The 25,582-nt window shown below is 31.3% G+C and overlaps 1 protein-coding gene across 1 annotated transcript in view; it reads left to right on the forward strand.

Moving 5' to 3' along the window:
* Positions 1 to 3,684: 3,684 nt before the first annotated feature.
* The window catches only part of LOC143204010 (estradiol 17-beta-dehydrogenase 11), a 56,520-nt gene continuing 34,622 nt past the window's right edge, over positions 3,685 to 25,582 (forward strand). The window contains exons 1-2 of the mRNA XM_076416426.1: positions 3,685 to 3,925; positions 22,303 to 22,761. Of these exons, the coding sequence (XP_076272541.1) occupies positions 22,434 to 22,761 (328 nt within the window). The 5' untranslated portion in view covers positions 3,685 to 3,925; positions 22,303 to 22,433. The remainder of the gene's footprint in view (positions 3,926 to 22,302; positions 22,762 to 25,582) is intronic.

Consider the following 25,582-nt stretch of genomic DNA (forward strand, 5'->3'; position numbering starts at 1 on the left):
TATTCTGCTTGAGAATCGGGCAAATGGCACAATTAAGTTTTTGTTACTTCGACGCAAAAAATTGGCATGGACAGATTTCGAACTAGTAAACCACCATATTTTCCAATCTCTAGTCCATTTGTGTATGCTGCTGTACTTGTACTTCTTCTAGAAGCCTAAATATGGCTATGCCATAACAAGCGTGTAATTGGTAGATGTTCTAAATACTATTTCTTATTCTTACCATATTTATGATCACCATTAAACCATTAACTACTACCATTATATTGTATTGATGTTAAAGGATTCCATCTATCAAAATTTTAATTATTTCTTGATTAAGCGAAAAGGAAATCTTATTTCTAGATAAATTAACTTCATGGAAATAAAAAATAATACGGAACTATTGCATACTCAGTCTACTAAATAACAAACAATACAGATCGTTACTTAAAAACTGAGAACTACAGGCAATAACAAAGACCTTAATGGCACTGCCAGAAAGGCTATCAGATTCACAAAACAAACAAAAAAAGAAAGAAACAGAAACCACCAGCGGTAAATCCTATATAAGTAAGTTTTTGCAAGTAATATTAAATGCATATAATTCAGCATTTGGCTCTAAAATTTACATGCAGTATATCTTCTGTCAAGAGTAATATTGTCTTGATTCTCAGTAATTGAAAAATATTCATTTAAAAATATTCCTATATATTCATATAGTCCTGATCTGATGCTATATGATTAATTGTGACTAATTAATATGAGTAATTTTTATTAATTATAAAGATATCTCATAATTTAGGTCAGTTTGAGCTCTCGACACTTAGTTGACTACTTCCTATAGCTAAATTGTTTAACGACTCACAAGCGACAGTAAAATATCATCGGCAAAGAGGAATAGTAGACGAAGCCCAAACTTAACTGACAGAGACCGAAGAAAATTAAAAAGGATTTTGGCCAAAAGTGGTAGCAGAACTCCATACTCACTTGAGTAAAACTGCTTCGACCACTCCGGCGGGAGCTTCATAAACCTAACAATCATAGAAGGGCTGCGATTGTGAAACCCTTTATAATGAAAGCCAAAGGCTAAGCTGCGAAAGAAGTGCTGCAGCGGTTATAAAACCTAGACACTTGATGATTGGAAAAATTTAGTGTGGTCCGATGAATTATCGTTTTCATTGTTTCCTACAAACCGCCAGGCTTATGTATGGAGAACCCTAGAAGAGCCTTTCGATCCGGACTACCTGCTTCCTATAATCAAGCATGGGCAGGTTCCATTATAATTTAGTTTGGTGCATGCGTCTTACTGCTAATGAGTCTCTAAACATCTTCAATGATGAAGTTCTTACCAAAGCTAGAATATTGCTACCAAATACTGCCATATTCCAAGTCTTGGTTTAGGAAGCATCAGAATATTATGAAAAATCTTTCCTGGTTAGAAGAATCACCACATCTTAACAATATTGAAACATTATGGGGGTTTTAGATCAAAGAGTGAAGAGTATGTTTCTATGTCTAACTTCACTGAAGGAATTGGGGGGATGTTTGGGCACAACAATAGGACAGCATTCCATTGGAAAGTATTCAAATAATCTACGAATATATTCTGCGAAGAAAATAGCAAATGATGGCTCAAAACTTTATTAAAAATAAATATCATGTATATATCAGTTGTTCATTCCTACATATGTGTACGAAAAAGGTACAAAAATGAGATTTAAAAACGTCGGATTGAAAGAGAGTATGTAGAGCGAGAGTTACGCATGGATAGCCGCTACTTTTCGCATGTTTCAGGCAATTTAAGGGTTGCATCTAGAAAGAACGATGAATCTTTTAATACTATCCACAAATCGATCAATTTTTTGGTATGTTCACAAGAAATGAAGTGCTAACATACTCAGTCTGGAGAATACACTGGGCGGGGTAGTACTTCCCATCTTAATATTGTCATGCTGCAGAATGACATTGTTGTATTTTTACTCGTATTCCGGTCGTTTTACGCACTGTGCTAAATACAAACATATCATTTGTAATCGATAGCGATTCTAATTGATGGTTTTATCGAGTAAAGCCTTCAGATCATCGTCTGCAATAATTTTTTTTGGGTTGCTAGAACGCTCTTTGTCTTCGATGTCAAAATTACCATTTTTAAAACGTCGAAACCAGTATTCACATGTTTAAATCCATGCATTCAACATTCGATAACCTTCAGCCGCCTGTTTCTTCAAATTGAGGTAAAAAGATAAATCTTCCCGCAAATACGATTTACTCTTTACAAGTGCAGTTATTTTCAACGAGCTAAAAGATAGTCTTGGTTTTGAGATTACCAAAACCTATTCAGATAGTATGCTAATTTATTACGCAAAATAATTGCAACTGTTTGAAAAGCAAATGGTGGTTCAATGCCTAATTAACAAATAAGTGTCATGCATAGGGCAGGTACTCATATTATTTCTTCCATACCCTGTACATTTTTGTACGAACAATCTAGAAAAACGAATTAGAAAAAGTTTATCTTGACGAATAAGTTGAATTTTACCTAACAGCTATTTATTAATTTACTCGATCAGTCGCGTTTCTTTTTTTAATAGGTTAAAGTCTCTTTTTTACCATTACCAGGGTTTATCTTGTCTGGACTTACAGTTTAACCGCAGTTCTCGGCATTAAGCCTACCGACTGGCGAGTGACCAACTTAGAGACCATCCCAGAAGACATCCGGTCTTACCCAACCTAATTTCTGTCGTGACTGGTATAGTTACCTATAAAGACATTTACAATTACAATCATGAACATTTTTTTATCAATCTCTTAGAACGTCAACAATCTGCTCGTGGGCAATAAGTATTATTGTATGATTTCCGTTATATAATATAACCATCCTAACATGTAGAAGATCACTTCAGTAAGTGATCTGCTGTACAACTTCTAATCTAAATCTTATTCTAGATACTATTCTACTATTATTTTAGAGTCTATCCTAACTTATTCTAATGACTACTCTAACTTATTCTAGAAATTATTAGATCTCACTCTATGTGTCTCTTAATCAGTTCGTATGGTAGTTTGCGTTTGAGCCTACGCACGTCACTGTCATCGCGCACATTTAACTGTTTGGCAAGAGCATTGGGATGCTCTAATAGTCTTTCAGAGTACTTCGCATTAGCACTTCGAACCACACTCGTTATGGGTTCTAAGGGGATATCGCGTTGAATCAATTTGTTGGCCACGTAATATAGGGCTCTGGAGAATATCTATGATAGATTTGCTAGTAGTACCCCACAGGTTAATACCATAGGTCCAGATGGGCCCAAGTAGTAACTTATACAGCAAAACCTTGTTATGTAATGAAAATTTAGATTTACGCCCTATCAGCTAATACATTTTATAATATACAGATTGTAATATATTTAAATCAGTAATATTCCTCGGTATAAAACGACATGACTTTTTTACCACCTAATGGCACAATCAATAATTATAATTTAAATTTAACATAATTTATGTTTATATAAAAAGTGCAATATGGCCAAGAAAAACAATTTAATATACGACAATTTTTTATCGTTTGCAAAAAACCATCAACGGACAAGTTTAATCGTCATCACGAATAAAATCGTTATTATCATCATCTGAAATAATGGTCAGAACGTGGACTTTAAGACGGCGTTGTTTCCTATAAACGACGAATTTCAGCTGTCCGATTGTCTAGTGCTAGATCAACTGGCCCCCCGATCCATCCATCCACCGCAGATCGAAGTCGGCACACGTTCAGTCACCTTGGCGACCACGATCACAGCCGCCCGTGGTTAGTGAATGGCTTTTTGTTTATTTGGCAAGTGAAATTCGTGAATCCGGACTGTCAGTCGCGCCGTATCTCTTCTTTACGCGGGTAGTACTCGATTTTGGCGGCGGTTCCGTAACGTTTCGACTGGAAGCGATCGCGGTAAGTAGATAGGGTTCTATTTCGTAACAATAACATTGTCCCGAAATCACAGAATCACACCTAATCTATTATTTGACTTTCTTTTTTTATATTTCTAAAAAAATAATTTCTACCATAGAAAATATCGAGTTTTGATCATCTTATTAATTATATTTACGATTATTATTTATATTATGGAAGTGTTTTTCGATAGATCTAATTACGCTATCTTTAGTGCACGTTTTAGTGTTCCTTGCTCATTGTGCCAAATACTGTTGCCGAATGTACAATTTTCAGGTTTTTGTTTGTTTCTTTTGGCGGTTTTTAACAATAATAAATGAAATATCAATTCAGTTAAATAAAATTAAAACTAAGTTCCATTTACTTAATTTAACATGATTCTTATATTTTTATTTTATTTTTAATGCATTAATTTTATTAGTTTATTTGAAACAATCTATTGTCCTCCCATCTTCATCTTTCTTTGTATTTCTATTCAATTTCGAAAGACCGCAATACACACTCTTTGAAATCGCTTGGTCATTATATCTAATACTGTTGTAGAATGTAGAATTTGAAGGTTTCTGTTTATTTTTTAGGGTTTTTAAATAATAATTAATGATAATATATAAAATTTAAATAAAGGTCCAAAACCAACATTATGCTATTATTTATATTCTTATTATCATATTTATCATATATATATTCTCTTATTTATATTATAGAAGTGTATTACTTCCTAGATTCCGCTTTCATCTAATCACTATTACCTTATGTATATGTTCTTATTATCATGTATATTATATTATTTATGCAAACGTATTTCAATAGATACACATGAGTATGTACAATTTGAAGGTTTTTGGTTGTTTTTTAACGGTTTTTAACAATAATCAATGATAACAAATATAATTTAGACAAGACTCAATAATATAATTAAAATTAATTTCCCCTTATTTTATTTGGCATGATTCTTATAACTTTATTTAAATTTCTAAAATAGTAATATGTCTTTATTAACTTTACGTTTTATTTAAAACAATCTTTTTTGCTCCTATGGCCCTCTTCCATCTAACATTATTCTCTGTTTATATTCTTATTATGATGATTATTCTCTTATTTATATTATAGAACCATATTTCGATAGATTGAAATATACACTCGGTACTTTTTAATGTTCCTTGCTCTTTATATCAAATACTGTTGTAAAATTCACCATTTGAAGGTATGTGTTTCTTCCTTTTGGGGGTTTTTAAATATAATAAATGATAATAAATCAAATGTATTTATTTGGCATGATTCTTTATTTTATTTATATTTTTAAGGTTGTAACTGTAAATTCGTCAATTTGTTTAAAACCATCCTTTTATCTTCCTTTTTCATAATTTTATATCCAGCTTTATTTAAGTTTTAGTAAAATAATATAAATTTATGTAGAAAAAAATCTATATATAGTAATTTTTATTATTATTCTTTTTGTTAACAAATTTGAATATAATCACATAAGGCCAAATCTTATCATATCTCCAAAAAGTAGCCTGATCAAATAATTATAAGACCTAAACATCAAGGTGTTATTCTTTCTGTTCGGAATAAACTGTCAACCTGGAATATAATTTGGTTGTTACATATGAAAACTCCCACGAAGCAGAATATCTTCCAGACTTCATAAAAAATTCAACACATATCCTCAGTTTTAAGACCAATGAAGAAATTAATATAAAATCGAACTCTTTCAAAGAAGGATTACTTACAGAATTATTGCATTTTCACTATATTGTAGTCCATAAATGTTATTTAGCAAGCCAATTTTATAATTACAACTACGACTTTCTTTTAGAATTACCTGATATTGGCAGCTTACCCACTAAACTTTTTTACTGTCTTTGTTATACTTATTGGTGATCATTTTATATATTTTTGTACTAGTGCCAAAGAACGGCCTGTGTAAAAGAAACTTGCAAAGTAATGAACTGTAAAACACTAAAAGACATTTCAGACGCCTTAGCAGTTGAGGAATAAACTTCCAAATATTTATTTGCGATAGAATATCCAAAGGATGAGAAAATGGCCACCATTGAAAATAGTTTTCTATGACGTTCTCTGACTGGTGGTGAAAAGTGGATCTACCACAACAATATCATGCCCTAAAACTTACGGGTTAGTGCAGAAAAGCCATCGACCTCGATATTGAAGCAGAACATTCATGGTCATACAATCTTGCTGATCATACGGTAGAATCAGCAAGTGTATTACGAGGTAAAACCCAATGACTACAGATGTCAATTGAAAAGATTGAACGACATATTGTTGCAAAAATCCAACCGAGAGTTTTTCTCACCGAATTCTCTCTTATAGTGAAAATTATCTAGATTGTAGAACTCCACCCAAAGATTATTTCTGATCTGAAAGTGCGGCCAGTTAAAGTGTTTTTGCATCATTTATTTTCTACAAAAATAGAAAAAGTATGTGTCTTTAGAGATTCGTTAAGTAGGTCACTTTTAGTTTTTAAAAGCCAAAATAATCACACTCTTTTAAATAATATATCATTTTCATAAGAGCTATGCTGATTCAAAAGAAGAAAAATCAAGCATCACTGATATTGTCATTTTATTTGTTATTTGTTCTTCATTCGATATTATTTCAGCAATTTTTCTTTAGTTAAAATTTTTTACGATGTTCAGTTAACCTTCTAAAAGTGATTTTCACTGTTATATTAGGTATTCATGCTTCAGTGATCTCTTCTGATGACATAGGAGTTCATTATAAAAAAATAGTTCTTTTTTGTTCAGAAACAATTTGTTGTAGAAAATTAAATTACTTCAAGAAATTATCTATATATTTTCATTTTCTACGTTCAAATATCACCCGTATTTATTTTACTTAACTCGCCGCATTCATTAAAATGTATAAAGAAACTCAAAAATTTTATACATATTTTGTAGATATTTTGAATCATCCTCTCAGTAGAACCGTCACATTCCAGCGGATATTTCTACAGACTAGTTAAACAGGCTTTTTTGTCATAAAAGCGCTTGAAATCATAAAAACATTCGCAGGAATGTTAGCAATTTATTCCTTTATAATGAAAAACAAAGTAATCTAATACAGAAACTATAAATATTTAATTTGTAATAAAAGCTAACTAATATTAGTTTTATAAATATGATTTCGCTTTTTTATGATACATAAAAGGCCGTCGTTTATGTTAAATTTAATTATAATAAATTAATGAAATCTGGTTAAAGTCAAGTGTCATTTCGTATGATTTCCCCTCTCTTATTGATATAATAGAAATAGTTTTGAATTGAAATAGCAGTGAGCTTCTGTTTTGTATTTCTTTGTTAATATATCATATTCATATTATTTGATAACTGATATTTAGTAGCGAGGCTTCAATAAAGTCACACATCCGTAAACGTTTAGACGTAATAGTAACAAATCAAAAGGGGATTGCTCAAATATATACCTACAAAATAACACCTGTATCGTAAGAATTAACCTTTTTCAGCTTTTAATATTCGAAGACTTGCAGTCACTGATACTGAATATTGTCCTTACCACAGTATTTATTAGGTATTTTATTAGTTAAATTAAGCTCATTCTTTCGAAACAGAAATTCTTAACTAACAAGAAAACTATATATTTTCCATGCTGTTGTAATATAATATCCTTTTTTTCTCACTCAAATGGATACAATGTAGTCAGTAATAGTCATAAATAGATATAATATATGAATGTCAATGAGACATAGATTATCATTGATAATTTTATACGATTTCAGCAAGTCATCACTTCTTGTTTATGCTGGAAAATAACATTATTTTGGTACAAACAAAATGGTTGTTAGAAATCTGTTTAATATGTCTTTGTTCATTTCATTTTCTATCCGAAGCAACAAGCATTTCCTTTGCTTCATGTGGTATCTATTGTGATTCTTGAATCAATCCAGTAATCTGTCTGAAACCATCAATACTGTTGCATCTTTACAAGTCTTATTATATTAAAGCAAATATTAGATGTGGTCATGTTGCTTGTCAAAGTTTTTTTTAAATATATTGTACTTTGTTAATTGTTAAGGTACTTATCTAGGAAAAGCTATTGGCCCTTGCTTAGTTTCTAATTAAATAAAATAAAGATTTGTAGCAGTTTTCAGTATTTTTTGTAATATAGTGCACCTTACTATACATCTACCCAAAATCACAAGGTTTGGTTCCATTGAGTCTACGTCGTAGTTCAGTGTTGTCCAAGAGCAGCAGCACGGTGTGTACATGAGAGTGGATTCTTTCCTCAAGTCTTGTTGCAAATCTCTTAATTTAGAAACCGAAGGTCTCAATATAAGTAACTGTTCATGTAGTGTCTGGTTGCATCCACAATACTTCTCGACACTTTAATCTGAAATACTTGTTTTACATCGCACAGAACTGAATTCCGTGGGTCCATATAGGTATCTCTTTGTCAGTAGAAACTTATTATGAGGAGATTATTTAGATATTCCAAAAAACCAATACATTTTTTTAAATTTTAGTTCTGTTACTGTATGGGGTAAAATCCATATGCACTTTAATCAGCGATATATATTAATGAGAATGCAAAAATATCAGTGCAAGCAACTATTAATCAGCAACTATTAATTGACCTTTCCGCATGGTATCGCCGTGTTGCCAGAAAGAAGAGAGAAAAAATTTCTCTAAAAACATGGAAAATATTTTAATTATTCAATATTGAATAAATTTTTTCTAAATAAATGTCTTTTTAAATGGAATAAATGGTCAAAATACATGCAAATACACTATATATTTTTTTAAACAAACGTCATAAATGAAAAATTGCAAAGTGCTGTCTAATGCAGAATCATATTTGGACGCCTGATGTTATTTATAAATAGAGTTTGAATACTATAGCGTTCATAAACAACGACTATCAAAATAATGACTCGATGTACACCACAAAAACCATTCATAAAATAAAAATGCTCTGGAGACTTAATTAACTAATTCAGAACTAAGATTAATTGCTGTTGCTGTTAACTCATCAATTAATGTGAATATTTCCGTCCTTGCATGCCAATTAGTTCTATTAGCTCTGTTTCGAATCTCTCCATTCAGGTTGTTATGGGTTTTTGTGAAATACAATAAAAACTATTGGGGAGAGCTGACGTATTAATGCAGAACTAATTAAGACACGCAGTATGCGAACTGTATACTAAAAGTGTTATTATACCTCGGTAATATGCACACATGTTTGTTAAATGGTGGTGATGTAATCATTCAGCTGTTTTCTACTTCTTGCTAAACAAAAAAATGTTTAGAACAATTCACAACCATATCTAAATGGAAAAAATTCACTTGTTACATATAGAAAAACATCTTTAAGATATATGGTAAAGTTTATAACTATTAGACTAACTAGTAGACTTGATTTGAAGAACATTATTCTGTTCTAGATATCAGCAAAAATTAAAATATTTTACCATATTTTCCATTGAGACACCATTTGAGACATAAATATTTCAGTTTTTTTTAATTATATATTACATTAGATATGCTTAGTACAATCTTAATTTACAAATTAATTTATTAGTAGTTCTCTGTTCTACTTACATTAATATACAAGCAAGGCGAGTACGGGATTAATACATCAGTATATATTTGCCAAATTAAAATAAAACTAATCTACTTAAGCTACAGTTAAGAATACACTTACACACTAAACAAATTTGTGTGCTTTGCTTCGCTTCAATCTTCTAATTTCCTGTCTGTTGTACAGTAGCTGTATTGCTTCCCCGTTGCTGTGTTTTAGCAACCTTATTACATGTTTTAAGTCTAAATCTTGGATCACTTCGTATATCCATTTGATTTGGAGTTCATCGTGCGGCTCTTCAGTGGTTACGTAGCAATAACTATATAATAGCATTGGTAACTAATCGTAAAACTTTATTTTAGGTACGTTAGATTACTAGTAAATTTGACATCTTAGTGCAATCCCATATTTGCACTCCATAGCTCCAAATTGGCTTCATAATTGACTGAAAACCCAATATTTTCGATTTTAAGTCAATTTGAGAGTATCTTCTGACTAACCAGTACACTTGCTTAACTTTGAGTCAAATCTGCTCTGCTTTTTGTCTAACATGATGTTTCCAGTATAACCTACAGTCGAGATATACTCTGAAGTATTTGACTGATTCTGCTCGAGATATTGGACATCCAGCAAGTGATATAAATAGATGTTTGTCATTTCGCCGTAACGCAAAATTAACATGAGCAGATTTTTAGCTATTAAGCTGCATTTTCCAATCTCCAGTCCATTTGTAGATATTGTTGACCGCTACTTGTACTTTTTCTATAGCCTTATAAGGAGACACATCTTTTGCCCGATAATTGTGTCGTCGGCAAATGTTCCAAGTACTGTTTCTTTTGTTATTGGGATATCAGCAGTATAGTGCAGATATTGGAGGGTTCCCAAGACACTAGCTTGTGGAACTATAGCTCAAATAGATTTAGGTGTTAAGAATGTCCCTTCATGAAAAGTGACATGATATCTCAAGTTCTACTGAAACGATTTATTTGAAACTCTCTATATATTCTTCTATCGTATCAAAATAAAACTATAACAAAATAATTTTGATTTTTACTATATTTTAAAATTAGATTATTTTAGAAATTTTAAGATGTTTTTCGAACAGCCCTAATTTGGGAAAAATGATTCATTTCCTTTTTATTTTAATCAGTTGTAAATAATTATAAGTAGATAATGAAATCTAGTGTCGAGTTTGCAATAAAATGATCTGAAGACATTTCATGATGAGTGGATAACAAGTTCTGTGGATAACCAATAACCGGTATATGTTATTATTAATATTTTTTGGACTGGATCTAAATTGTAACTACAAAAATATTTGACGCTATGCTTGTTTCGAGGCTCGTTCGAAAGGTACGCTTGTAGATTCTCGGCATTGATTAACAAACGTCAAACATTAAACAAACTATTATTGTATAATAACAGTTGTATCTAAATCATCCTTTCTTCATACTACATGTAAGTTCCTTTTATCACTAAAAATATTTTAGGGGATTTACTTAATAGCATCTTCAACGTAACAAGGTCTCCAAATAATCCTTCCTTCTTATCTGCCCATTGCTTATCATTACTCACTGTCTTTTTTCTACAGTTCCTATTCCCCTTTTATGATGGATTTATTATCTGACATTGCTAGTAGATATTGTTTTAGTAATTATTTAATTAATATTTTCAGTTGTTCATTACAAAATAAAACAAATAGCAATAGATATATATGAAGTTATTTTGCAACATATTAAAAAAGGGCCCATGAAAACGTACTGAGAAATATATAAATGAGATTCGCGCTGATGACAGGTAATCCGGTTTGGCAATACACATATGACGATAAGTTTTCGCAATAAAGGCTTGATTTACAAAATAAATCTTAAAATTAACATATATTGATGATCTCTGTATAAATAATGATCGATAAACTTATAAATATAACTGTTATTTATATTAGAAAATATAAGATACAACTTAAAATATGCAAACTAATGCCACCTCAATGAATAACACAATACATTTGCATTTTCGCTATTATAACCTCGTTTTAACGAAATGTAACCGATTAAAAAAAGGCGTATTGGTGTCAGATTATTCTTTAGTTTACCAAGCGGTTCAATAATCCTGTGAGTATATGATCGTACAAAAAAAACACGACAAAACATGGTTTTCAACTGCATCAACAGCTTCAGGTGCAAAAAAAAATAGTGGCCATGCAGTTTATTCTTGGTATGATAGAATAAAAACATTTGATGCCAAAACAGGACTGCTACGGAGATCTGACTCATCAGTTCGACCTTTTTGCCAGTCAAATAAGTGGTTGTTTTAGCCACATGCATTGCACAAAGCATTACATTGCACATGGTCATGGCGAAGAACGTATCTCATCATCGTATTTTCGTATCTCAGGAAACAATCCTCGTTTGGCTCGTCTTAGAAGACCCGTATGGATTGTTGTTTTATTTGAAGCTTATATATGTAAACTCGAGATCAGCTTTGGATGCACCGCGATTATATATCTTGACTATTTCTTTGCAATAATTGAGCTTTTGTCAAATTATGCGGGGTTCAGAGAGAACATACCTTTTTCACAGTTAAATATTCATGCAATATTTTACTAATACTCATGATACTAATGCCCAAATATGGCTCAATATCACGGTAAATCACATGAAGATATCTATCATCTCTTTCATTTCGCGCACAGTACCACTGTTTTTTGACAAAACAACTGATTTTGGATGACCTTCAGAACTTTCGTCTCTGAATGAACTGCGGCCACAACCTTCATTCCAAACTTCAATTACAAAACATCATTAACAAACCACAAACACTTTCCAGTTAAATCCATTTTTTCGCTGAGGCAAAGACATTTTCAAGTCACTGCAAACAACATAAGTCATGCACAAATGACAAAATATTCTGAAAAAGGTTATGGTTGTAAAAGTCACACTAAGATGGAGCCTAACAAGACTTTTTTTATAACATCTTTATTAGATACGCTTAGTACAATCATAATTTACAAGTAATTTATTACTACTTTTCCTATGTACTTGGATTAATTGGGACAAGCAAGACGAGTGCGGGAAAATACATCTGAATGTATTCCTCAATTATAAAATTATAATTATTTATTAATTATTAACTTATAGCTATAGTTTACACTAAATATATACACTTTTTATAAGTTCGTATGGTTTTGTTCGCTTCGATCTGCTTACATCCTGCGCGCTGCCCAGCAGTTGTATTGTTTCCACGTTAGTATGATTTAGTAATCTTCTTTCATGTTTCAAGGTGAAATCTTGGATAACTTCGCAAATCCATTTGATTTCCAGGTCATCGTGCAGTTCTTCAATGGTTACATAGCGATAGACATTGGTCATCAATCGAAAAACCTTGTTTTAACAGCATTGTATGACTAGTTGATTTGAATTTTTAGTGCAACCCCATATTTGCACCCCATAGATCCAAATTGGCTTTATAATTGTATTATAGATCAACCTCTTTGATTTTAGATCTAGTTGAGAGTATCTTTCGACTAACCAGTATAGTTGTTTTATTTTGGTTCTAATGTGTTTTGCTTTTTGTCTAACGTGATGCTTCCAATTTAATCTACCGTCAAGATGGATTCCAAGGTATTTAGCTGATTCTGCTTGAGGAATTTGGCAGCCATTGAGTGATATAATTAAGCTTTTATTATTTCGCCTCATATCATCCACTATTAACAAATATATGTTTAATATTTATCAATTAAAATACAAAAATCTATCTATCTAATATATATTTTTGACCCAATAATCTATTTTTCATCATCTAAATGTAACATTGTGAATAATTATATTTGAGGATATAGTTGTTATTTTAAAAATTCTTTAAATAACATAAATATTAAAACAAAATAATATTTGGAGCCATTTTATAGTCCGGCTTTAAGATAATTATATTTAAGTTCGCAAGGTCGTGGAATCAAGGCACACTTGTTTCGTAAGACATCCGGTTCAACAGGCGCTAATTGTTGATATCGCATCACGCATAACATTAACATGCCTATAGATCGATGGAAGCCTTGACAAAAAGCAGTATAATTAATTGTTGCGTAAAAATATCATGTTCCATTAAATTTAGGAAATACTTCAGTCACAGATTTTTACAAGCTCTTACAGTGTACTAATTCTCGAAAATTGTAATAAAAAACTTTTAGAAATTGGTAGACCGAATAAAGGAAAAGCTGTAGATCTACCTATTCCCAATAGTTTCCTACTAAGAAGATCCTACTCTGTCTGTATTTATTACATTTTTACTAGCGTTGGGAACTATCGACTGAAAACATTCGAAACAGTCGCTAGTCGCAAAACAGTCGAAACTGTCAATATTCAAAAAACTAGATACTGAATATAATAATTACCATTAGTAACTATTAGTAATTACTATTTTCAGTCAAATGCACGGTTCGGTTGTTTCGTTCAATTCGTGATGTTAGACGAAGATGTACGAACTGTTTTCTGTATAAATTGTGGGAGAGAAAAGGACGGAGATAATTGGTATTCCAACGATAGTAGAAGCGAGACGGAAATGTACATATTTCTTCACGCACTAACTTTAAAAAAGAAAAGAAAAAATAATTACGGAATACTATTAACATGCAATTAATAATTTCAGTTTAAACGAAGTAGAATAACTTTTATATTTCAATGTTCTGTGGATCTGCAAAAATCGCTATTTTCAAATAATATACTATAATAAATGTAGACAATACAATAGAACTTAAACAAAACCTAAAAACTAAAGATGTACATTAACCATAAATACTAAATAAAAATTAAGTATATACCTAATCATAGAAAAAAAAACTAATTCATGACATAATTAAAAATGATCGCACAATAACTACTAGAGCTTTTTTAAATAAGGTAAATGCTTTATTTATTAATGAACGGAAATATTTTTTAACAAAAATCGGGAGAGTAATCGAAATATTACCTATTATTGCCATAAAAACAGTCAAAAGTGTTTTACTATTTATCATTCACAATTTTAATCTTTTTACCCTATTACATTAACAATCTTGAAATATATCGTTCCAAAATGCTACTATTAATATACAATATATTGTTATTTACAAGGAAACTACAAAAAAATAAATCTGTGTAAGAATCAGTTGAATGAAACTAGTAGAACCAAAAATAGTAACTAAAAGTACACGACTAAAACAGTCGATAGTAAATAGTAACAAAATCAGTCGGACCGAAAATAGAGACTGAAACAGTCGACAATAAAAATTAGTCAATTACTCAAGTCCAAATTATTACATCAAACCCTTTTAGAAACTTATGGTGATGATGCTCTGCCATATTTCAACTGTCGTCTTTGCTTTTAACTATATAAAGATGGTAATTGTAATGTCCAAGTACGGATTGGCAAACCAAAAAAGCTGGATAAATGTGAATTGCAAGGCCCACCTCAAATACTAAAAAACCTTCAGACAGCTTAGCAGTCGATGATTTCCTGGGATTTTTCATGAGATTTACAGGCATTAAAGTGCAATGGTAAAGATTTAAAAAGGGAGAAAATGGTTTTAATACCGCAGTTTCATTGCTTTCCAGACACAACAAAAAGAAATGTTGGTGGCGATGAGAGCTGGATGTACTACGACATTCATAAACCTAAAAAGCAAAGGCCTAAAAGTTCAGGAGAACCATCAATATGCGTTGATACCGAGAATTATTCCATATTCATGGCCATAAAGTAGTGCAATGCATATGATGACATCAACAAGATACTATTAACTACTAACACCGAATAACTCTGTTAATGTAAATGTTTACGAGTATCATTAGCTTAGAGCAACAGCAAGTAAGTGACCAAAGTCATCGTCTTAATCTTGAATGGGAAGTTCTATAGCACTCAGCGTACTAACCAGATGTAGCTCCTTCTGATTATCACATGTTCAGGTTGATGAAACATGGCTTGTCTGAGACATGTTTTATAATTACTGCAGAATATCGTTCTCAGAACATCGTTCTTCCGACACGATATCACCATGTTTCCAGAGAGACAAATTAAATATTTTAATTAATATATTTGTTGGATTTTTCATCATTAAATGACTTTTTAAGGAAAACATCCAATTACTCCTTTTAAATAATACTAAAAATAATATTTATTAGAATGTTATAGTGTCTTGAATAATAAACACTATGTTAGTTAGTTATATTGCCATATCTCGCCAAAAAAATTAGATATGACAATGATAACCTCCTTAAAATTATTCACACTTAACATAATAGATGATCGTCTATAACAATTAGTATATTTATTCTCTCTAAATAACGCGTCATTGATAATAATTAATCACTAGCCACAAACCTAGTGATCTAAATTATTATATTTACTATGAGGATGGCATATTCCGTGAGCTCAAATTACTATCATTATACCTAATTATCATTACCACCTAATTTATATTACAACCAATCTTTAAGTTTAGTTTATTAACCTTATTGTTTATTATCTATTAATACCAAACAAATTGGTGTTTACATTTCCTATGAATTCGGTATAATAATAATTATTGTAAAGTTCAATGTAATTTATTTCGATATTAGACTAAATCAATATCTATTAGGTGTGGTAGTTAACCTAAATAGAGAGGATATATTTTTAATACTATATGGATTTTTAGCAGGCAGTCCTTATCTAGTGATTGAACATACTTGTTAAGGTGGAATAATTTCAGCCATTTGATATTAATCTTGAATATTAATTCGCACTGACGTAGAGAAGTTAAAGCGTATATTTTCTCAGATAGTATAATAAACATTTATAGATAGTAAAAAATAGATTTAACTATGAAAATTGTTATTTCATAACTTTTTTGAAAACAATGTGATTATCTGGTAAGTTTATATTGTAAGTTTTAGGTTAAGTTAACGTTTATATTATACTTTTATTAGGTAGAAGAATTATTATATATTTCAGTGGAACAACTTAAACAAAAACAATAGACAAAATCAAAACGAAATATTGTTATATTAAAGACTTACAAGGTAACAAGGTGAAAAATAGGTTAACTTTCTGAAAAACAAAACAATATATGCTAAAAGCAACATTCTTCATGTCGTACACATAGAAAATGGCACCCAAAATAAAAACCTGAAAACGCACCATAGAAATGAAATGAACCAATCAATGTTCCTTCGTAGCTCCTAACATAGCAACTCAACTAATTAAAAGGGGTCCGAAAGGCAATTCTAGTGTAATCTAGATATCGTAGACGTCGCGAAATGTTTCTTCAAATTTTCCTATACATATCTATTTTCTCTATGTTATTAAATAAAATCCAACACAAGAATAAAATGCAACAATAAATTGAGTGATAAGTAAACATTTGAGAAACCCGAGGTGATCGAAAAACTCGCAATGAAAAAACCTCAACAACGGCATCAAATTATCTACACAGTTATAATAGTTTGTAGGTTAGGGTTGTGTTTGATTATATATCCATTGAACTCTTTTCCATACCACCTATGAGTTAGAGTTCTAGGCAAGTTTGTAGTTGCATCCCCTGGAGGTCTAATCCACTTCATTAACAATTGTACATCATTGAAGAGCATATCTAACTTTTCGCTTAGTTCTTGAGTCCTTAGGCACAGTTTTTCCTTGTATAGACATTTTGATATAACTCTATTTCTCATTCGTTTGTTCTGTTAATACCTGTATAAATCTTCTTGATAAAACTAGATTTAATGACTGCATTCTCCTCAATGCTTTTACCATATCTGCAAAACAGTTACTATTATTTCTCTCATGACATATTTTAACAAAATGCTCATGTATATTCTGAAAAATTACATACGTAACTATGCACAGAAGTCTTTTACACTCTAGAATAACATATCCTACAGTTATCATATATTAATTATATACTCACCTTTACTTGTTTTCACTTTCATCACCCTATCTTAGAGATTGGCAGCATTGAATCATATCATATTCAGAGTGTCTTATTCAAGTGAACAACTAAGCTATTTATTTCCAATATGTCTAACATTGGTTCATAATTCCATCCTTTCTCTCTTTTTCCTGCCATGAGTAACCATTGAGTATATTAGCCTCATTCTGAAATATTAATGTCCCATCTAAATACATAAATTGAAATAACAAGTTTTCCTTCATTTTGCTATATGCTTTTAGGAATTGTATTCTTTTAAAAAATTCAGAAATTCAAAAAAAAGAAGAAATTGTTTATATCCGGAAGATCCACTAGACCTCTTCGATAATTTTCGATGCTTAATAATTGTATTCAATTTTGTATGTACTGAAAAACTACTCACTGTTTTTATACATTTCATACATTTAAACTCTGACAGAATTAACATCAAGCCTATCTTGATAATATTTTTCATTTTTTGACATATTTCAGTTACCGTGTCCGTTACCCGCTAAAAATACTTTCAATAAAAATTGCTGCAAATTAATATTTAACAGTAAAAAATGCTTACCTCTCTAACGAGTTTTACTGGCAACTGATTAGAAACGCAATATTTTCTGTCTGGCTTCGGAATTTTCAATCAGAGTAATAATAAGCAGTGATTTGAAATTAATCAAAATAAGCAAATCATTAAAATAACTTTTGCCGATTTGTAACCTCTTATCACTATTGTTTGCAGAATTTTGCATACATTTGACAACAGGACGACTTTCGCAGGCTAGCTCGGTTACACGTTCGTACTTATCAGCATTGTGTTTCTTTTTAACTCGAATAAAATGAGAAGGAAAATATTGTCTGATTCTAAAACAAATTTACAAACTGCGGCATGCAGAACATTAAACATCTTGATGACGTATGTACAAAATAACTTTGGATACACCATATATTTGATACGTTTGGATTATTTGTGCAAAGAATAATTGCACTCTTTAGATTCTCATAGGCTTAAAGATGTGTTTATATATTGCAATAACAATTTGTTGTGATAGTTCGGATTGTCGTCCAAACAATCACTTTATTTATTTGATCCGTGTACAAAACTCTACTCGTTTTTCTTAACGTTAGTAATCAACCTTCAAGATGTACGTAAAAAGTAATGCTTCATGACATAAAAACTATTTTCTGACCGCAATAAATTATTTTACTTAATAAGAAACCCGTGTTAAATTAGTTTTTGTTTTGAGTAGAATATTTGCAACTAATTACAAGCTATTTACTATCTGATTCATTAAATAAGTTAATTACGTATTCGTTAATATTTAATAATTACCTTTCAAAGTTCATGATATTTTTTGTAATATAATATGTAGCTGTCCACAGGCAATGAAAAATAACGACATATGTTGAAATATTAAGTTAATGTGTTCAAACTTTAGTAATTGCTTAATGTATCGGTATAAAAATATTAAATAAAAGGTGCAGGTTACGTGTAATGAAAATAAACACATAGTTTAATATTTTTTTAATAATTAACATTAATATATTGCCTCCAACCTATTATACTAGTCATCAGCTTACAGTAGTAACAATTCATTTACTATTAATTAGTTATTACATAATAATTTACTAAATTATATCAATATTTCTTAGTTAATATATTTGTAATTTCTTAAACTTTCATACCATCTCTTGTATTGAGTTGGTCTTCTGGTTTATTAGCAATAAAGAACGCAGAACATACTCTTTTCCTGCTTTCTAGTCATTCTTGCATAATGTTTGTAAAGGGTAAGCAATTTGTTTAAAATCAACATAGCAATCCCAGCACTTATACATCAAATTAATATTAAAATATGGAAAGAATTAGATTAATTATACTTAATCCCACATAACTGCCTTATCTTACAACCGAATCTCTTTGTTGTTGGAATTTTCAAAAATAAAAAGACTGAAGCGACTATAGAAAATCGTAGAGCAAATTCATATAATTGCAGATATAATCATGTCATATGAGGAAAGAAAATACCATTTTCCTTCAAACCGCACAGGCTCTGGCTAAGGCTTGGCATAACAAATTTAATTATGAACCATAACAAAAATTGAAAATTTAACTATTTAAAAAAAAATAAGGTTAAACAAATGGTTATTTGTTTCTCATTATTTCGAACAGCTGTAATTTGTGAAAAACATTTTGTTTGACTTTGATACGTTGTATTTTTTTACTTTAATGGGATAGAGAAATGTCTAGAGAAGGCTCAGAGCAAATTTCTTTTAAATAAAATTAAAATATATATTAACCGTCTCGAAAAGCTAGTTTCAAAAAAAACGCATTTAAATCGTTATTTTTAGATGCCAAAAAAACAGCTGTATTTTCTCAAATAATTTAAAAATCGAAAAACCCTCTTCTAGGCTATGATACCACTTTAATATACCAAACATAACGTATATTCTGTTGTTTTTATTTTAATTTTACTACCTAATTGTAAACTGTTTTAACATTGCAGTAATAAATTTAACCCGTTCTTCAGATCTTATCTTCACGTCACCTTCGATTGTTATTCACCGAATAAGCTGAATTTTTATTTCAGTGTTAAGAGTCAGATGTGTGTCAAGGGTAGGCCATTAAAGAATCGCAAGAAAAACACCATTAAGGATTGGACGTTTTGATATGTTTTATAACGCTGAAAATAACGCGAAATAAAATTATATTAAAAATAATTAATTCATCAAGATGATCAAGGTAAATCAGAATTTTGGAAATGTAATAATTCAAGACCGTTTTAGGAAAAGCAATAGAAAACCTTAAGAATTAAAAATAATTGAAGGCATCATGCAAATATACGTTTTAATATAATATAAAATAACAAATATATCAAATTAGGTACAATTCAATAATCAGTAACACTCTAAGGTAATAATCTAAGGTTTCAAGCAGCTGAAAATAGTAGAGTTATATAAAAAACAATCCAGCATTTAGTAGTTGTGTTTAATACCTCATTTATATTAACTTAGATTTTTACAAGAAAACAAAATAATATGTCTTAACAATTATGAATTCTTAGTTTAGAAACTAAAATATATATAAAATATATGTGTATATATTTGAGAGCTGTCGGATCATTAGTTTGTGAATTATAGCATTTTGAGTGAAGCAACTTTTGTGTGAAAAAATGGATAAAAAAGGAATTTCGCGTGTTGATAAAGTATTGCTTTTTGAACGAGAAAAAAATACAGTTCAAGGAAAAACTGGGCTTGATGCCGAGTTTCCGGACACTGCCGCAGAAAAATCAACCATCAAGGATTGGTATACTAAGTTTAGACGTGGTGAAATGAGCACCGAAGACGGTGAACGCAGTGGACGCCCAAAAAGAGGTTGTTACCGACGAAAACGTTTAAGAAATCCACAAAATGACTTTGAATGACCGTAAATTGAAATTGAATGAAATAACAGACACTCTAGAGATATCAACTAAATGTGTACATCATATCATTCACGAATATTTGTGTATGGGAAAGCTCTGCGCAAAGTGGGTGACGCGCGAGCTCACTTTTGACCAAAAACAACGACAATGAGTTGACGAGTTGAGAATTCGAATTCGGATAAACCCGAGTTTTTGTGTCGATATGTGACAATGGATGAAACATGGTTCAATCATTTCACTCCAAAGTCCAATCGACAGTTATCCCAGTAGACTGCACACGATGAACCCTCTCCAAAACGTGGGAAAACGCAACAGATGGCTGGCAAGTTTATGGCGTCTGAATATGAATAATCTTATGAATAATTGTCATTGACTACCTTGAAAAAGGAAGGGCCACGACAGCGACTATTACAAAGCGTTATTGGACAGTTTGAAGGACGAAAATCGCCAAAAACGGCCGCATTTGAAGAAAAAGAAAGTGCTGCTTTTGAAAGTGCAAAGACGATGCACCGTGTCACAAATCAGTGAGAATGATGGCAAAAATCCATGAATTGGGCTTCGAATTGCTTCCTCATCCTCCGTATTCTCCAGATCTGGCCCCTAGCGACTATTTCCTGTTCTCAAATCTCAAAAGGATGCTCACTGAGAAGAAATTTTCGTCGAATAAAGAAATGATCGCCGAAACTGAGGCCTATTTTGAAGCAAAGGACAAATCGTACTACAAAAATGGTATCGAATAGTTGGAGGGTCGCTATAATCAGTGTATCACCCTTGAAGGGAATTATGTTGAATAAGAAAAAACTAATTTTGCCAAAAGTATGTGTTTTACTATGGTAGACCGGGGACTTTTCAATTGATCTGTTAGACATCTATGATCATTTTTCTCTCAAGAGTGCAATAATTCAAGCTAACCACAGCTCATGAAATAATCAAGTTCAAATATGTTGAACAATTTATTTTCAACTTTTAACATTATTACTATACAATGAAATGATAAATATAATATCTAACACTTCATTGTTAAAGTTTCTTTATATTTCTGTGTATGACTTATATTTATATAACACTGCTTTTATAAAGAAATGTTTGTCTGTGTCAGACGTAATTAATTCTTAAGATCCCAGATCTGTGGCTTCTTATTGTTAAAACAATTGATTTGGTCATTTTATAAAGCTAATTTTGTAGAATGTCTAAATCTATATAAGTCGACACTTCTAGCACTACCAGACCAAAATATCACTAACATCTATAAAAAAAATTTGATGGTTTTATATCTTCACATAAGATCAGTTCATATGTAGTGGAATTTTATGACAGTCATTATTAGACATTAAACAACAATATCGCAACAGTATCAGACAAAAATAACTTTAATACATTTACAGATGTATACAACTAAAAACTAAAAAAATATGTGCATCAAATGATTTCATCTTCACCATATTAAAATTATTTAATACCTTTCATTTTTATTACAGGGAGCCAATACAATAGACAATCAACATCACGAACAAAGTGTATAATGTTATATAAAAATTAGAACCATCACAAGTGGATATAACCAAAACATCAACACCAAAACCCAGTAAACCGCCACACTTCAGTAAAAATGACGTACGTCGAGGAACCACCTTTCAAACCGCCATCACCTACACCACCCCACAGCGACAACGTGGAGACCAGCACCAACTTACAGAAGAAAGAGACCAAATTACTGAAATCCACCACCGATGTGATCGTGTTCCTTTTGATATCCGCATTCTATATATTGAAAGCTATTTATAAGTTTTTCTTACCAGCATCTTATAAACAATTGAAGGACTTGAAAGGTGAAGTGGCCTTAGTGACTGGTGGAGGATCGGGCATCGGGCGATTGTTGGCCCTTAGATTGGGAAAACTGGGCGTAACTGTTGTGTTATGGGACATTAACACAGCTGGTAAGTAAATTAATTTACATTTATATGTGTTTTCTCTATTTTAAATATAGTACGCCACATTTTTCAGACTAATTAATTTTTCGTTTAAAATATGTGACAATGTAACAACAATTAAATTTACTTTTATTAGTTTAATAACTCTACTCTTCGGTATGCTCTCCAATATCTGGTATCGCGATATTTTGTTTCTTCCAAGCAGTACTGAAATTACTTAAGCACTACTTAATTCGATATTTATAATTTCCAGCATTGTTTAGAAACATTTTAATTCAACAACATGAGAAGAATGACTTAAAACATGGTTAAATGATAAGAATTCAATCCAAATGTTATAATTAGTATATTCATAGACAGAAGAATGAATCTGCAAGTTGTTACTTGCGCGGTCATCAGATGTCATCAAATTATTTATTTATAATTGTCTCTCGACTGTATAATTAAACTGTCCATTCAACTACGCATTTTTTATCTCCAAGTCGAACAAATACTTTTTACATTCCTGTCAAACTTTGACTTTGTATTTATGACATTTATTAAAACTACGTATTTACTAGTTCAATAGTGGGTAAAATATATAATTAGGAAAATAATCATAATATATATTCAACATAATGTCAGATATACAGTACAGAAAGTATGCGATTACTTTTAATTAACTTTAATGCAGAAATAAACTGATTACTTATAGGTCATTAGAGATCTATTTTAGCAACTCAGGGAGTGCCTAAGCACTGTGGACGGGTAAACGACCATGGACGGCAAAAAAGAACAAGAAAATATAATTTTATTAGCGAAACGAACTTTTGTTGATTTCAAAATATATTTTTATTTGAATTCATCGAATCCCTCTTATTTCTATTCGGCAATAGACGTCGCTACAGAAAAATAAGCGATGATACAAATTTACTTAAAATTAATGAATTTCCAAAGTCCAAAAAATTAAGCCGCAACTTAATTAATAACAATTAAACAAACTTAGTGTCGAACATGTATAACAATAATATATATATAAAAATAAACAGATATATACAAGTATACAAGATACAAGATTATACAAGAAATATCTAATATAATTTAACATAATTTTATAGCAAGAACACTGATAAAAAGCTGTTTGTTCTCAAATATAACTGGCAGCATACTTTAGCAATTAAAAACAAATTAATTGAAAATCTTATTTTGAATCTCGGCTTCATTGCTGGTCTGGCAAAAGAGTTTATTATATTGTGGACTCACTACGACAACTGCAAGCGTAAAAAGTCGTGAGTTAATCTGACTAGAGGCAGTCAGCTAGTCAGCTATATCAAGCTGTGAAAGACCTAAATCTGGATTATTTGACCAGCGGTGAATCTATCTACTGGCCGACTAACCTATTGATTGCAACAACACCAATACGGAATCCGACTTAGTTCTCACTTCAGACCAGTCATAACGATTTTATTGACGCTATTTGAAACATCCACCAAAAAGGGTTACTACTCATACTTGTATGTACATATCCAAGCCAGTAAAAAATAGTAAAAATGATAGTGAAAGCAGGGAATCAAGCTCAAAATATGGCATCATACAGACCCATAATCATCCTTCCGGTAGTTGGAAAACTACTGGAAAATATCATACTAAATAGAATGCGAGAACATTTAGCAGAGATAATAACAACTCACTAGTTTGGCTTTAGAGAGGATCACGGTACCATCGCTTGCATTAAATAGACAATGTAGTATCCGAATCATGGCACATTTTATTTCATTGATAAGGCCCAAAATTTCACATGAAATTTATTTTCGATTTGGATGTTATATTTACGAATACAAAAAGAATTTTCGAAATTCATGGCATAACTCATCTCTGTTTCTCTTAAAAAAGAAAATTGAAAAACCAACAATATTATTGGGCAGCCTTTCTCGCTATTATCCAAACATTCGACAAGGTGTCGCATAATGGGCTACTCTACAAAATTTAAAAAAGCTGCCTTATTGCTTCTTCCGATTGTTAAAAATTTGTCTTAAAAAAACTATGCACATCATATCAGATATACCCACTCATGGTTATGCCACTATATATGCAGATGATACCGCAATCCTTTCAACATATGGGAATAACGACTCTGCATCGAAAATGCTCCAAGTACACCTGATTCCGATCGAAGCATGGCTCGAGCACTGGCGTATTAAAGTCAACACAGAGAAATCGGTTCAAATAATCTCATATGACCGCCGCAATTAGATGTCGCCAAGTGCATGGGTATACAACTTGAGCATCGCCCCACTCTGTGCAAATACATATGGAACTGCAAGCTGCCGAGCCACAGTTTTTAGACGCCAGTAGAATGGCCATCTATCTATAAAGCGCTATGAAGCCTATAGGGACGTATGGCATACAGCTATGGTTTGAATCTACCACCAGTGAAGGAAAAAATTGAGTCATACATCAGTCAGACCGGGTAGTCTAAGATAGTCTTGTTAGAGAAATAGCATATTAGATCTAGCATCAATATTCGCAAACGGAAGATGAGGATGGCATCAATGGATCACAGCTCAGCTAAAGATATATCTACCGATGAAAATCTTAAGACATATTAGAATATTGTTTCAAGGAAAAGATTGCTAATAGCAAAAAAATCGGTTAATCCAGTGCAACCATTCACGATACCGAGACAGAATATTTATAGCCATAAATAAATGCTATATATAGTGGGATTGGCAAGATGTGGTGTAGATCTAGACGTCAATTGAACAAACCGAACGACGTATTATTTAAAAAACAGCAACGGGGATAAAGTCATCCTCGTGCGTAACAATGCTCAGCCACACGTTGCAGA

The sequence above is a fragment of the Rhynchophorus ferrugineus genome, unplaced genomic scaffold (genome assembly GCF_030347505.1).
Source record: "Rhynchophorus ferrugineus isolate W39M unplaced genomic scaffold, kcgeb_rfMv2 rfM1, whole genome shotgun sequence".
Classification (NCBI taxonomy): domain Eukaryota; kingdom Metazoa; phylum Arthropoda; class Insecta; order Coleoptera; family Curculionidae; genus Rhynchophorus; species Rhynchophorus ferrugineus.